General features: G+C 42.0%; 1 protein-coding gene across 2 annotated transcripts in view; it reads left to right on the top strand.

Annotated features, from left to right (window-relative positions):
- SETX (senataxin) overlaps window positions 1–13,992 on the top strand; it is a 180,262-nt gene that overhangs the window by 145,372 nt on the left and 20,898 nt on the right. For both annotated transcript variants that reach the window (XM_053559070.1, XM_053559075.1), the window contains exons 23-27: window positions 5,302–5,403; window positions 5,591–5,706; window positions 7,812–7,883; window positions 10,566–10,715; window positions 12,336–12,443. In XM_053559070.1, the coding sequence (XP_053415045.1) occupies window positions 5,302–5,403; window positions 5,591–5,706; window positions 7,812–7,883; window positions 10,566–10,715; window positions 12,336–12,443 (548 nt within the window). The remainder of the gene's footprint in view (window positions 1–5,301; window positions 5,404–5,590; window positions 5,707–7,811; window positions 7,884–10,565; window positions 10,716–12,335; window positions 12,444–13,992) is intronic.

Here is a 13,992-nt window from a genome sequence, read left to right on the forward strand (position 1 = left end):
TTAATTTTATTTTTATTTATTTATTTATTTTTCAGACAGTCTCACTATGTCATCCTTGGTAGATGACTGTGGTGTCACAGCTCACAGCAACCTCAAACTCTTGCTCAAGTGATTCTCTTGCCTCAGTCTCCCAAGTAGCTGGGACTGTAAGGGCCCACCACAATGCCCAGCTATTTTTTTGTTGTAGTTGTTGTTTTAGCAGGCCTGGGCCGGGTTTGAACCTGCTAGCCCCAGTATATGTGGTTGGCGCCCTAACCACTGAGCTGTGGGCACCGAGCCTTGAAGGGTAATTTTTCTTTCTTTTTTTTTTGTAGAGACAGAGTCTCACTGTACCGCCCTCGGGTAGAGTGCCATGGCGTCACACGGCTCACAGCAACCTCTAACTCTTGGGCTTACGCGATTCTCTTGCCTCAGCCTCCCGAGCAGCTGAGACTACAGGCGCCCTCCACAACGCCCGGCTATTTTTTGTTGTTGTTGTAGCAGTTTGGCCGGGGCTGAGTTTGAACCCTCCACCCTCGGCATATGGGGCCGGCGCCCTACTCACTGAGCCACAGGCGCCGCCCGAAGGTTAATTTTTCATTAGTGTTGTTTTATTTTTGTGTTTTTTGTCTATGATAGAAATGGGTATATTTTTATCAACTATTTTAATATCAGTAATTAGAAGTCTATGCTCAAAACTAAAAAACTTTCTTTAGTATTTCCTGTAGAGCTGGTCTTGTTGTGGCGAATTTCCTCAATGTTTGTATATCCATAAATGATTTGATTTCTCCGTCAATTTTGAAGCTTAGCTTAGCAGGGTACAGAATTCTGGGCTGGAAATTGTTCTGTTTAAGTAGATTAAAGGTAGATGACCATTGTCTTCTTGCTTGGAAAGTTTCATTAGAGAAGTCTGCGGTCACTCTGATGGATTTGCCCCTGTAGGTCAACTGGCGCTTACTCCTGGCAGCTTGCAGAATCTTTTCTTTGGTCTTGACTTTGGACAGGTTCATCACAATGTGTCTTGGAGAAGCTCAGTTAGAGCTGAGGCGACCTGGGGTCCGATAGCCTTCTGAAAGCAGTGTGTCAGAATCTTTGGTGATATTTGGGAAATTTTCTTTTATAATATTCTCTAGTATGGCTTCCATTCCTCTGGGGCATTCTTCTTCCCCTTCTGGGATTCCTATAACTCGTATGTTGGAACGCTTCATAAAGTCCCATAATTCTGACTGAACGTTCTGCTTTCTCTCTCTTCTTTTCTGCCTCTTTTACTATCTGAGTTATCTCAAAAACTTTGTCTTCTCCCTCTGAAATTCTTTCTTCTGCATGGTCTAACCTGTTGCTGATACTTTCCATTGCATCTTTAAGTTCCCTGATTGACTGTTTCAGTTCCTTCAGGTCTGCTATATCCTTTTTATATTCTTCATATCGTTCATCTCTTATTTGATTCTGTTTTTGGATTTCCTTTTGGTTATTTTCCACTTTATTAGCAGTTTCCTTCATTGTTTCCATCATTTCTTTCATTGTTTTCATCATGTGTATTCTAAATTCCCTTTCTGTCATTCCTAACATTTCTGTATAGGTGGGATCCTCTGCAGTAGCTACCTCATGGTCCCTTGGTGGGGTTGTTCTGGACTGGTTCTTCATGTTGCCTGGAGTTTTCTGCTGATTCTTCCTCATGAGTGATTTCTTTTATCTGTTTCCTTGCCCTAATTTTCCTTTCACTTCCTCTTGCTCTTTAAGTTCTCGTGCCTGTGGAAGTTGCGGGCGGGTTTAGACGGATTGAACACACACGACCACTTGCCGGTTTTCCACTGTTTTAGTCCTCCTCTTGGGGTCCAGAAGTCTCTCGCTGACTCCCTGTATCCTCTCAGGGGTGATGATAGGCAGATCTCATCAGCCGGAGATGCCTGGAGTCCTATCTCCCCAGACTCATGGTGCCCAGATGCAAGGAAGCTGTTACTTGGCTGCCATCTTGCTCCGCCTCCCTAAAAAACTTTCTTTAAAGAAAAATTTCTAGTTTAACTAAGGTTTTTCTACATAGGCATAAAATTATTCACTACATGCTTTTTTTTTTTCTTCCCAGTTTCTGGCCGGGGCTGGGTTTGAACCCACCACCTCCAGCGTATGTGGCCGGCGCCCTACTCCTTTGAGCCATAAGCGCCACCATACATGCTTATTTTTTAAAATCTCAAATGTGGGGCAGCACCTATGTCAGTGAGTAGGGCGCCGGCCCCATATGCCGAGGGTGGCGGGTTCAAACCCAGCCCCGGCCAAACTGCAACAACAACAAAACAAAATAGCCGGGCGTTGTTGTGGGCGCCTGTAGTCCCAGCTGCTCGGGAGGCTGAGGCAAGAAATCGCTTGAGCCCAAGAGTTTGAGGTTGCTGTGAACCATGTGACGTCATGGCACTCTACCCAAGGGCGGTACAGTGAGACTCTGTCTCTACAAAAATAAATAAATAAAATCTCAGATGTGAGCCGCTCCTGTAGCTCAGTAGGTAGGGCACCAGCCACATACACCGAGGCTGGCAGGTTCAAACCCAGCCCGGGCCAGCTAAAACGAGGACAACTACAACAACAACAAAAGAAAAAAAAGGTGTTGTGGCAGGCGCCTATGGTCCCAGCTACTTGGGAGGCTAAGGCAAGAGAATCACTTAAGCCCAAGAGTTTGAGGTTGCCATGAGCTGTGACCCCATGGCACTCTACCCAGGGTGACAGTTTTGAGACTCCGTCTCAAAAAAATAAATAAATAAAATCTCATATGTATCTGTGATTGGGTCCCCTTTTTCACTTGCCATGATTTATATGTTATTCCTTCTATCCATGTGTGGCATAGGCCTATGATTGGAAAGTATAAGAAAAGGATTTATTTATAATTCAGCTGAGCTGAGGCCAAGTTAACTTATTTTTCATCTACCTCTTCCAGGCCCCTTTACCTTCTGGTGGACATTATAATCTAAATCTCTCTTAGAGAAACTTCTGTATTTTTACGGGAATAGTGATTTTGTCAATGTAGGCCTTTGTCAGACTTATAAAATTAAAGATTTTTTAATCTCTTCATTTTACTCAATGTAAATGATGCTCAGTGATGCTGGCTTCAAAGAGCCAAACATACACTGGCACCTGGACACTGATCAACCCTCGCCTTCCACCCTGCTCCCTCAGGGATGCCGCAGCAGCTCAGGGGCTTTTGGGTCTAGTTTTTAGCGCTCTCTCTCTCTCTCTCTCTCTTTGGCCTTAAGGAATTTGTTAAGTTCTTCTAAGCTCACTCTGTAACGTAAAGGATGTTCGTTATAATTTATGGAACATTTATTGGTATTTACAGTGAGTGAGTTTCTAGGTAATCTCGTTTACCTTTCTGATGGAAACACTGAGTTAAGCAGTTTTTTGTTTATTTCATTTCTTTAGAGACAGGGTCTTGCTCTGTCACCTAGGCTAGAGTGTTAGTGGTGTGATCATAGCTCACTGCAACCTGAACTCCTGGGCTTAAATCAGGCCTCCCACCTTAGCCTCCTGAGTAGCTGGCACTACAGGTGCATGCCACTATGCCTAGCTAATTTTTTAAAAATATGGACTGGTGGGCGGCGCCTATGGCTCAAGGAGTAGGGCGCCGGTCCCATATGCCAGAGGTGGCAGGTTCAAACCCAGCCCTGGCTAAAAAAAAAAAATATGGACTGGTCTGGCTATATTCTTGAGCTCCTGGCTTCAAGTGATCCTCTCGCCTCAGTCTCTCAAGTTGCTTACATTACAGGGCTGAGCAACCACATCTAACCACGGTAAGCAGTTTTCAAACCCTCAAGTAAATGATGACCAGAAGTTGGCTCAAATTTAGGAGAATGAGCTAAACTGGGATCAAAAATATTCTGTAGATAGCTCTAAAAGTAAGCCATTTATTCAACATATTAATCTTGTACGAACTTTGTGCCAGCCAGTATTCTAGGTAGGAACCAGAACAAAATTATTTGGGGGGGGACTTAACATTCAGTGAAAGGAAATAGTAAACAAATAACTTTATGATGTGTCAGATTGGAATGCTGACAAACTCTGCAAGATTGCTATAATTTAGCCCAGTGATGCAGTGGGAAATTTTTAGATTAAGTAACAACATGAAACCTGGAATTAAAATGTGTTTGTTGTTGTTGTTGTTGTTAAAATGTGTTTTTTGTTGTTTGTTTTTGAGACAGAGTCTGAAGCTGTTGCCCTGGGTAGAGTGCTGTGGCGTTGCAGCTCACAGCAACCTCAAACTCTTGAGCTTAAGCCATTCTCTTGCCTCAGCCTCCTAAGTAGCTGGGACTACAGGCATCTGCCACAACGTCCGGGTATTTTTTTGTCACAGTTGTCATTATAGTTTAGTAGCCCTGGGCTGGGTTGCAACCTGCCAGCCTTGGTGTATGTGGCCAGCGCCCTACCGACTGAGCTCCGGGCGCCACCCTTAAAATGTGGTTATTAAATAGGACAAATGATGTTTATAGTTTCTGGAATTACTATACTCAAGAATTTCTGTCATCTGTGTCCCTTCAGTCTGGAGTAGCAATGCGATGTGAAGCATGGTTTCAAAGATTTTATATTGAATATTCTGCAAAAAAAAGGATTTGATGGTCTTAAAGAAGATTTTAAGAAACTAAAACACATATTATATAATGTATAAAAGTTCTTGAAATACTTTGTGGTTAAGAAAACTGCTTTATTTTTTTAAATTCACCATTTCCCAAATCTGTTTTGCAATGGAATAGTCTATAGAGCATACTTTGAAAATGTTAATATAATAGAATCTACAGTGGAATGTTTATATGACCTTGCGAGCTTTTATTAGGTAGAAGTGATAAGTACTTGCCTTCCAGGGTTATGAAGACTATCCAAAATAATGTATAAAAAGTAACTAGTGTGTAGGTCCTGATGTCTGGTTGATTGAGTTATGTTAGCTCCCTTCTCTGGTTGCTAATAGATTTTCTTAGAAATAGAAACTATGGGCTGGGCTCGGTGGCTCACGCCTATAATCCTAACACTTGGTAGGCTGAGGCTGGTGTATTACCTGAGCTCACAGGTTTGAGACCAGCCTGAGTAAGAGTGAGCCCTTGTCTCTAAAAATAGGAGGGTGTTGTGGGGGGCACCTGTAGTCCCAGCTACTTGGGAGGCTGAGGCAAGAGAATCACTTTAAGCCCAAGAGTTAGAGGTTGCTGTGACCTGTGACGCCACGGAGCCTACCAAGGGTGACAAAGTGAGACTCTGTCTCAAAAAAAGAGAGAGAGAGATGCTGTGTATAGACACAAGATATATTGGCAGTGAACCTTATTAATCTTTAAATTTGATTTTCATCAACAGGAAACTGTGGAGATATAAATTTAGTACGACTGGGTCCAGAAAAGTCTATTAATAATGAAGTTCTAAAATTCAGTTTGGACAGCCAGGTTAACCACAGAATGAGTAAGTACTGAACATGGTACATGCTAGTCTATTTCCTTTCACATGGTAGAAAATTACTTGGGCACTCAAGAAGATTTAGAGACTCCAGAAATAGTTTAGCTTTGTAAACTAGTTTTGCTTCTCTATTATGTTGGCATATGTGTGCGTGTTTTTTTTAATTGGCATATAATTTCTTTTATTTTATTAGAAAAAGATTTACCTTCTCATGTTCAAGAGATGCATAGAAGAAAGGAGTTTCTAGATCGCCAACTAGATGAGCTTTCCCGGCAGCGAGCTTTATGCCGAGGTGGACGGGAGATACAGGTACCTAAACATTTCTTAATACTCTCTAAATAATTAATATATGTAACTCGTAGGTATATAAACCAATTGATGAGTGTTTGATGCCCTTCTTTTATTAGGGAATGGCATAATTCATGTATAAAACTATGTTCTAAAGTGGTGTATCTTTACGTCAGGTGTTAGTGAACTTTTCTGTAAAGGGCAAGAGTAGTAAGTATTTTAGGATTTGTGGGCCGTACTGTTGGTTAGAGTGTTGGCAGCTACTCTGCTTTTGTGGCATGAAAGCAGCCATTCGATAACACATAAACACATGGATGCTGGGGTGGCACCTGTGGCTCAATGGAGTAGGGCACCAGCCCCATATGCTGGACGTGGTGGGTTCAAACCCAGACCCGGCCAAAAACTGCGGGAAAAAAAAAAAAAGAAAAGAAAAAGAAAACACATGGATGCAGCTGTGTTCCAATAAAACTTTATTTCAGAAAACAGATGATGCATTGCATTTGGCTTATAGGCTGTACTGCTTTATGTTACTGAATTTATTAGGTATCTTTCAGTTATAAGTTAAAGAAACAGTTTTGGTTAGCTTAGACAAAAAGGGATTTTACTGGCTCATACACCGCTGAAACCCAGGAATGTATTAGCTTCAGCAAGCATGGATGCAGAGATTCAGAGGGTACCATATCTCTGTTCCTTGATTGGTTTTTCTTTGTGTCAGCCATTTTCTTGAGAAAATAAGCATGACATCTTTGAACTCTACCATCTAAGCTTAGAAACCCCATAAGAGAGCGGTTCTCAACCTGTGATACAGGTAATACAGGAACTGTATTAAAGGGCTGCAGCATTAGGAAGGTTGAGAACCACTACCATAGGGAGAGAAGGTCCCTGAGGTCTCTCTACCAGCATCTATGCCTCAGTTCCAAGGAAGGACTTTGATTAGTCCTTGAGTGGACAGGCAGGTCTAATCCTGGGGGCTGGGGAGGGCAGAGTTGTTTGTTTTGTTCTGTTTTGTTTTTGAAATAGAGTCTCACTCTGTCACCCTGGGTAGAGTGCCGTGGAGTCATGTGTCACAGCAACCTCAAACTCCTAGGTTCAAGAGATTGTGTTGCCTCAGCCTCCCAAGTAGCTGGGAGTACAGGTGCCCACCACAACACCCTGCTATTTTTAGAGATGAGGTGTCATTCTTGCTCAGGCTGGTCTTGAACTCGTGAGCTCAAGCGATCTGCCTGCCTCAGCCTCCCCACGTGCTAGGACTACAAGTGTGAACCACCACACCCAGCCTTCTAATCCCTGTTTTTAAGAGAATAGGTGCCATGAATTCCCAGACTTACATTACAGGCCCATCACTGTGGCCAGAGGAGTGATCAGGGTGTCATTGACAACCCATTTGAACCACCTAGAAGTCAGTGAAGAAGTCATGTTACAAGGGTTAGAATGCTAGGCAGGTAATAGCATATGTGCATTGCCTGTGACATAACTGAATCTTACAGAGCAAAACAGAAAGTGTATCAAGGACTTGTAAAGAGAAAACAAGCTGGGTTAATTAAGTTTCATTAGTAAAATACATGCCTACCATTTTAAAAGGTGGGGTAGTCCATTGGAAAGCATTTTATTGTATTTTGTTTTATTTATTTAAATTTTTTTTTTTTTTTTTTGGAGACAGTGCTGTGATGTCTCAGTTCTGGGCAGGATTCAAACCTGCCAGCCCCAGTGTATATGGCCAGCCCCCTAGCCAATGAGCTACAGGCACCGAGCCTGGAAAGCATTTTAAAAGGCTTGGTTTTGGGGCAGCGCCTGTGGCTCAGTTAGTAAGGTGCTGGCCCCATATACCGAGGGTGGCGGGTTCAAACCCGGCCCCTGCCAACCTGCAACAAAAAAATAGCCGCGCGTTGTGGTGGGCGCCTGTAGTCCCAGCTACTCGGGAGGCTGAGGCAGGAGAATCGCTTAAGCCCAGGAGTTAGAGGTTGCTGTGAGCTGTGTGATGCCATAGCACTCTACCAAGGGCGACAAAGTGAAACCCTGTCTCTATTTAAAAAAAAAAAGGCTTGGTTTTACATCACTGGGGTTAACTTGAAAAAAATAATAAAGTCCTGTTTTAGTTTTAACGATGGCATTTGAATTTTTTCCAGAGGCAAGAATTAGATGAAAAAATTGCCAAAGTTTCAAAAGAAAGGCAGGAACTTGCTTCTAAAATTAAGGAGGTAAGTAGTTCTCTTGTAGCATTTTCTTGATTTTCTTTCCTTCATTCAATTATAAATGGTTCAGACAACCTATGGCCTCTTCTCAGTTACACTTAAAAATTTTTGTTATGAAAAATTGCGAACATCTATAGAGGTAGAGAAAATGGTATTATTACATCATTTATTTATGTTGCATTTTTTTCTTTAACCTAAGAATGAATTCTTAGCACCTTCTGAGATCTCTAAGAAAGAAGTCATTTAAATTATCTTTTTTCTGTTTTAGGTCAGGATAAATATTTAAAATTCCTCTTACAAGGTACTCTATTTCTGCTTCCCACCTGCTGCAGAAACCAATTATAATATCAGATAAATACTGAAAACAGGTTTATTGGAGTTCTCTTTATTAAAGAGAAAGAACAGGCAGCGCCTGAGGCTCAAAGGAGTAGCTGGTGCCGGCCCCATATGCCGGAGGTGGTGGGTTCAAACCCAGCCCTGGCCAAAAGAAAAAAAAAAAGAGAGAGGGAAAGACCATCACCTGTGTGGTGAACGTTAGGATGAAGGTGGTAACTGTGGGCCTTCCATTGCTCTAGCTTGGGTCAAGTAGAGAGGAGGTGGATGGATTTGGCATAAGAAAGTATAACACTTTGGGGGCGGCGCCTGTGGCTCAGTGAGTAGGGCGCCGGCCCCATATGCTGAGGGTGGTGAGTTCAAACCCAGCCCTGGCCAAACTGCAACAAAAAATAGCCGGGCGTTGTGGCGGGCGCCTGTAGTCCCAGCTGCTCGGGAGGCTGAGGCAAGAGAATCGCTTAAGCCCAGGAGTTGGAGGTTGCTGTGAGCTGTGTGAGGCCACGGCACTCTACCGAGGGCCATAAAGTGAGACTCTGTCTCTACAAAAAAAAAAAGAAAAAGAAAGTATAATACTTTTTTGGTCTGTTTTTGCGATTCTTGGCTTAGAACATTAATTCTTTGTACTTATCTTTATCTCCTGTGTTCTTGTAAAAATATTAGATAAGATTTAGACTGAGCGAAACTTAAGTGAGCTAGATGTATGGCCTGATTATCATAATGCAGCCCTAATCAAACCTAGTAGGGTCAGGGAGGGAGGGTAATTACAACTGGTGATGTTAAAGTATTTTTTGAGCTGAGGTTTTTCTCTCAGATGTATTAGCCTTCTCTGTGTAGCTAAATAAATACATTTAATTTATCAATACATATTTCCTTTAGCCATTTGTTTTTACTTAAACTAGAAATTATGTGAAAGCTATTCATTCACATTTTAAACTGAGCTCCAAATCTTCCCAAATTTAATGACAAAGTTTGTGTTCACAGGTGTTGTGTTTTTTGCTGCTCCTCACACACCTTGTGTGGACCATTGACTTAGTCACGGTGGCATTTTTGCTCACTGCGTGGCTGGGGAGAGAGCTATCTGGCAGTGCTTTGCTCTGTGAGTTGGGGCGGGGGGCTCTAGTGCCACCCTCTGGAGCTGCAAGGTTGAATGTGTAGCAGAGAGGAGTCACTGCTGCTTCTCAGTAGCAGAAGTAGACACACAGAGTCTCTGATAAGAGCGCCAGTTTATTACTTTGAGCATTAAGTGGTGTACATTATAATGTGACATTTATGTTGACTAACAGAAAAACACATGTTCATGCTTATTTCTAACTCTGGTTTTACTCAGATAATTGTTTCACAACTCAGTAGAATTATTTAATCTCTACTTATTCTGCAACCTGACTGCAAACATCGGGCTAACAGAAGGATTGTAATCTCCTTTGACCAAATCAAGCCTTGAATAAATGTTATTTAATGTGCTTAAATCATGTTCTATGCTTAGACTCTGAAGGGCAATATTTTTTCCTGGTTAGTTTCTGAGTATCTTGAATGCTTCTGTTATTTTTTAGATTTCAGGTTTTCCCGTAACTTTTACTAAATGTTTTCTGCCACATACTAAGTGAGGAGATTTTTATAGTAAAAATAGGCCTGTCAAGGTCTAGGGCTGCATTGGCTCGGTGGCTGTGCCTGTGGCTCAGCCCCTATTTACCCCTATTTTTATTTTTTATCTGCTCCATCTTTTTTATCTTCTGACTTCTACATTCAGGCAAATAGGGTACTAGCCCCATATACTGAGGGTGGCAGGTTCAAACCTGGCCCCGGCCAAACTGCAAGAAAAAAAATAGCCGAGGGCGGCGCCTGTGGCTGAGTCCGGCCCCATATACCGAGGGTGGCAGGTTCAAACCCGGCCCCGGCTGAACTGCAAACCAAAAAATAGCCGGGCGTTGTGGCGGGCGCCTGTAGTCCCAGCTACTCGGGAGGCTGAGGCAAGAGAATCGCTTAAGCCCAGGAGTTGGAGGTTGCTGTGAGCTGTGTGATGCCATGGCACTCTACCGAGGATGATAAAGTGAGACTCTGTCTCTACAAAAAAAAATATATATAAAAAAATAATAATAATAATAATAATAAAAAAGAAAAAAATAGCCGAGCATTGTGGTGGGCGCCTATAGTCCCAGCTACTTAGGAGGCTGAGGCAAGGAAATCGCCTAAGCCCAGGAGTTGGAGGTTGCTGTGAGCTGTGTGATGCCACGGCACTCTACCGAGGGCCATAAAGTGAAAATCTGTCTCTACAAAAAAAAAAAAAAATAGGCCCATCATAATCAAGGATTCATGTGCAACTAGATATTGATGATTAACCTTTATTTGTTTTCTCAGGTTCAAGGACGCCCACAGAAAACACAGAGTATCATCATACTAGAATCTCATATCATCTGCTGCACATTGAGCACAAGTGGTGGTTTACTGCTAGAGTCTGCTTTTCGAGGGCAAGGGGGTGTTCCCTTCAGTTGTGTCATTGTTGATGAGGTCAGTGATCACAGGGGGCCATGCAACTTTGACTAGTACCATGAGAAGTAAGTCTTAGATGAATTGTGATTAAATGGCTTCTTTGCGTCTGATTTTTACATGTGTGTTCTCTTCTGGTGATATGTGCTGCTGATTGCCCACCATTGTTCAGATTGCTTCTCCAGTATTGGAATGATAGTCTTAAGGATAACTGACTGTTGGTGACAGAATCTCTGCTTGCTGGTAGCTCCTTCTTGGGAGTACCTCTGGTTACCTTGTGAAGGAGGTTTTTTTGTTTGTTTGTTTGAGACAGAGTCTCATTATGTCACCCTCGGTAGAGTGCTGTGGCATCACAGCTCACAGCAACCTCAAACTCCTGGACTTAAGCAATTCTCTTCCCTCAGCCTCCAAAGTAGCTGAGACTACAAGTGCCCGCCACAATGCCCGGCTATTTTTTTGTTACAGCTGTCATTGTTTTAGCTGGCTCGGGCTGGGTTCAAACCTAGCAGCCTTGGTGTATGTGGCTGTCACCATAACCTCTATGCTATGGGCGCCAAGTCCTTTGTGAATGAGTTTTAATACAACTTTAGACAGCCTTGAGCCACAATGTTTTCAACTAACATCCTTTATTCCTGGTTCATTCTTTGAGTGCACTTCTATTGAGTACCTACTATTTGCCTGAATGTAGAAGTCAGAAGATAAAAAAGATGGAGCAGATAACAGAGAATTAATCCTGGAGACCCAAGATCCAATATTCACCAAAATAAAAGAACAGAAAAAAGTAAAGATGATTAGATAATCAAAGATGTCATTGAATTGAAGAGAAGCTCAAGTCTTGGACTGAAGAGACCTACTGGGAAACCAAGGAAGATTGGGGAAAACACATGGGCATACCTAATGAGATTTTTTTTTTTTTTTTTGCAGTTTTTGACTGGGGGCTGGGTTTGAACCTACCACCTCCTATATATGGGGTCAGCGCCCTACCCCTTTGAGCCACAGGCACCACCCACCTAATGAGATTTTTGAATTTCACAGATATATGTTGCCCTTGGTAGAGTACTGTTCAGTCACAGCTCACAGCAACCTCAAACTCTTGGGCTTAAGTGATTCTCTTGCCTCAGCCTCCCAAGTAGCTGGGACTACAGATGCCCATCACAATGCCCAGCTATTTTTTTTGTTGCAGTTGTCGTTGTTTAGCAGGCCCAGGCCAGGCTCAAACCCGCTAGCCTCGGTGTTTGTGGCTGGCGCCCTATTCACTGAGCTACGGGTGCCGAACCAAAGATACTGTTTTTTTAAGAAAAACTTTAAAGGAGAAGAGAATTTTCTCAAGTTTATGACCAACAGAAACAAAGAACACAAACCTAGACCTCACATGACCTTGTGGCTGCTTCCTAAGTGGTGGTGGTTTCCATGGTGGTCAATTTCAAAATAATGTTTGGTTTAAAAAAAAAAAAATTGTGGGTGAGGGGTTTGGTTTCTGTTTTTTGCTTTTTCTAATTAAAATACTCATTTTTGGTATTTGATATAGAAGGAGAATGTGATACTTTTATGAATGGTTAGAACTTTAGATAAAATGTATGTGGATAAATTAATGGCAGAGATGATTAAGACTGTTTCTCCCTTCTGTGCCTTCCTACCAAGGCTGGGCAATCTTGTGAAGTTGAGACTCTGACTCCGCTCATCCATCGCTGCAACAAGCTGATCCTAGTAGGAGACCCTAAACAGCTCCCCCCAACAGTCATTTCGATGGTAAGGTTTTATGTTCAGGCTGCTTAAAGAACTTGAAAAACAAGAGAAAGAATTCCAGCCTCTTGATGTATGTTTTTAAATATGTGCACATTTAAGGACAACACCATAAAGAGAAATTGTTTTTAGAGTACATTTCCAATCTATAGTACAAGAAAATGTCTGTAAGTGAAGGTGACAGAAAAAAAAAAAAAGAATTAGGGCGGCCCCTGTGGCTCAAGGAGTAGGGCGCCGGTCCCATATGCCGGAGGTGGCAGGTTCAAACCTAGCCCTGGCCAAAAACCACAAAAAAAAAAAAAAAAAAGAATTAATTGTGACTCTGCCTGTTGGAAGATAAGCACCTCTAGAATGTGGTTCATTCTACTTTGTTAATCTCACTCAAAATGTCTCCCAGAAATGCACACGAATCAGGATTTAGTAGATGTTTGGAATAATCTGAGTAGACCTAGACTATGATTTTGAAATTTAATAAATTTATATTTTTTACTAATAACATAGATTATACATAAACAATCCCAGAGATGGATCACTTTCAAGGTATTTCTGTTGAAGTATAAAATGCATGCATGTCGTTTTTGTTGTTGTTTTTTTTTTCTCGTCAGCTTTTGTTAGTGTTTGTGTATTTATTTATTCATTCATTTTTGTTTGTTTAGCAGGCCCGGGCCACGTTCAAACCCACCAGCCCCAGTGCATGTGGCCGGTGCCCTAACCGCTGAGCTATGGGCTCCCAGCCATGCAAATGGTTTTTATTGTTAACTTGTAGATTATTATAAATGATAGTGCAATTTGTATGACATCTGGGCACAGGTGCCTGACCATTCTAGGGTGTAGCCCAGAAGCACATCCATCCCTGAGTGAAAAGCTGAACATGTGTCTGTTAGGAAGAACTGCTGCCGGTGATTTTGTTCTTAAAGAATAATGATGAGGCTTGGCACCTATAGCTTGGTAGCTCAAGCGGCTAAGGCACCAGCCACATACACCAGAGCTGGCGGGTTCAATCCCAGCCTGGGCCTGCCAAACAACAATGACAACTACAACAAAAAAATAGCTGGGTGTTTTGGCAGGCACCTGTAGTCCCAGCTCTTGGGAGGCTGAGGCAAGAGAATCACTTAAGCCCAAGAGTTGGAGGTTGCTGTGAGCTATGACGTCATGGCACTCTATGGAGGGTGACATAGTGAGACTCTGTCTCAAAAAAAAAAAAAGAATAATGATGAGCAAATTCTATACCTTATTTCTACAAATAATGCTGTATTTCAAAAATCTGATTATAACTTCTTGAAGGGCCTTAGCAGGTAATGAAAAGGGATTGTTAATGGGCCTCAACTTTACTGATAAAAACAGCAAATGAGCAAAATCCATTTATTTATACAAATAAAAGAGGTTTATTGAGGAAAATTTAGAAAATAATTACAAAGGTCATTTCCACAACTTGCCTTTCTGACTCCCTATTTCTAGTGATAATTATTGTGAACAGTTATATGAATATTTTAATAGATTTTACTGGGTATTTGTTTGTGCATTTATTGATGTTTTTCAATATGTATTTATTAAG

This window comes from Nycticebus coucang, chromosome 2 (assembly GCF_027406575.1).
Source record: "Nycticebus coucang isolate mNycCou1 chromosome 2, mNycCou1.pri, whole genome shotgun sequence".
Lineage (NCBI taxonomy): Eukaryota > Metazoa > Chordata > Mammalia > Primates > Lorisidae > Nycticebus > Nycticebus coucang.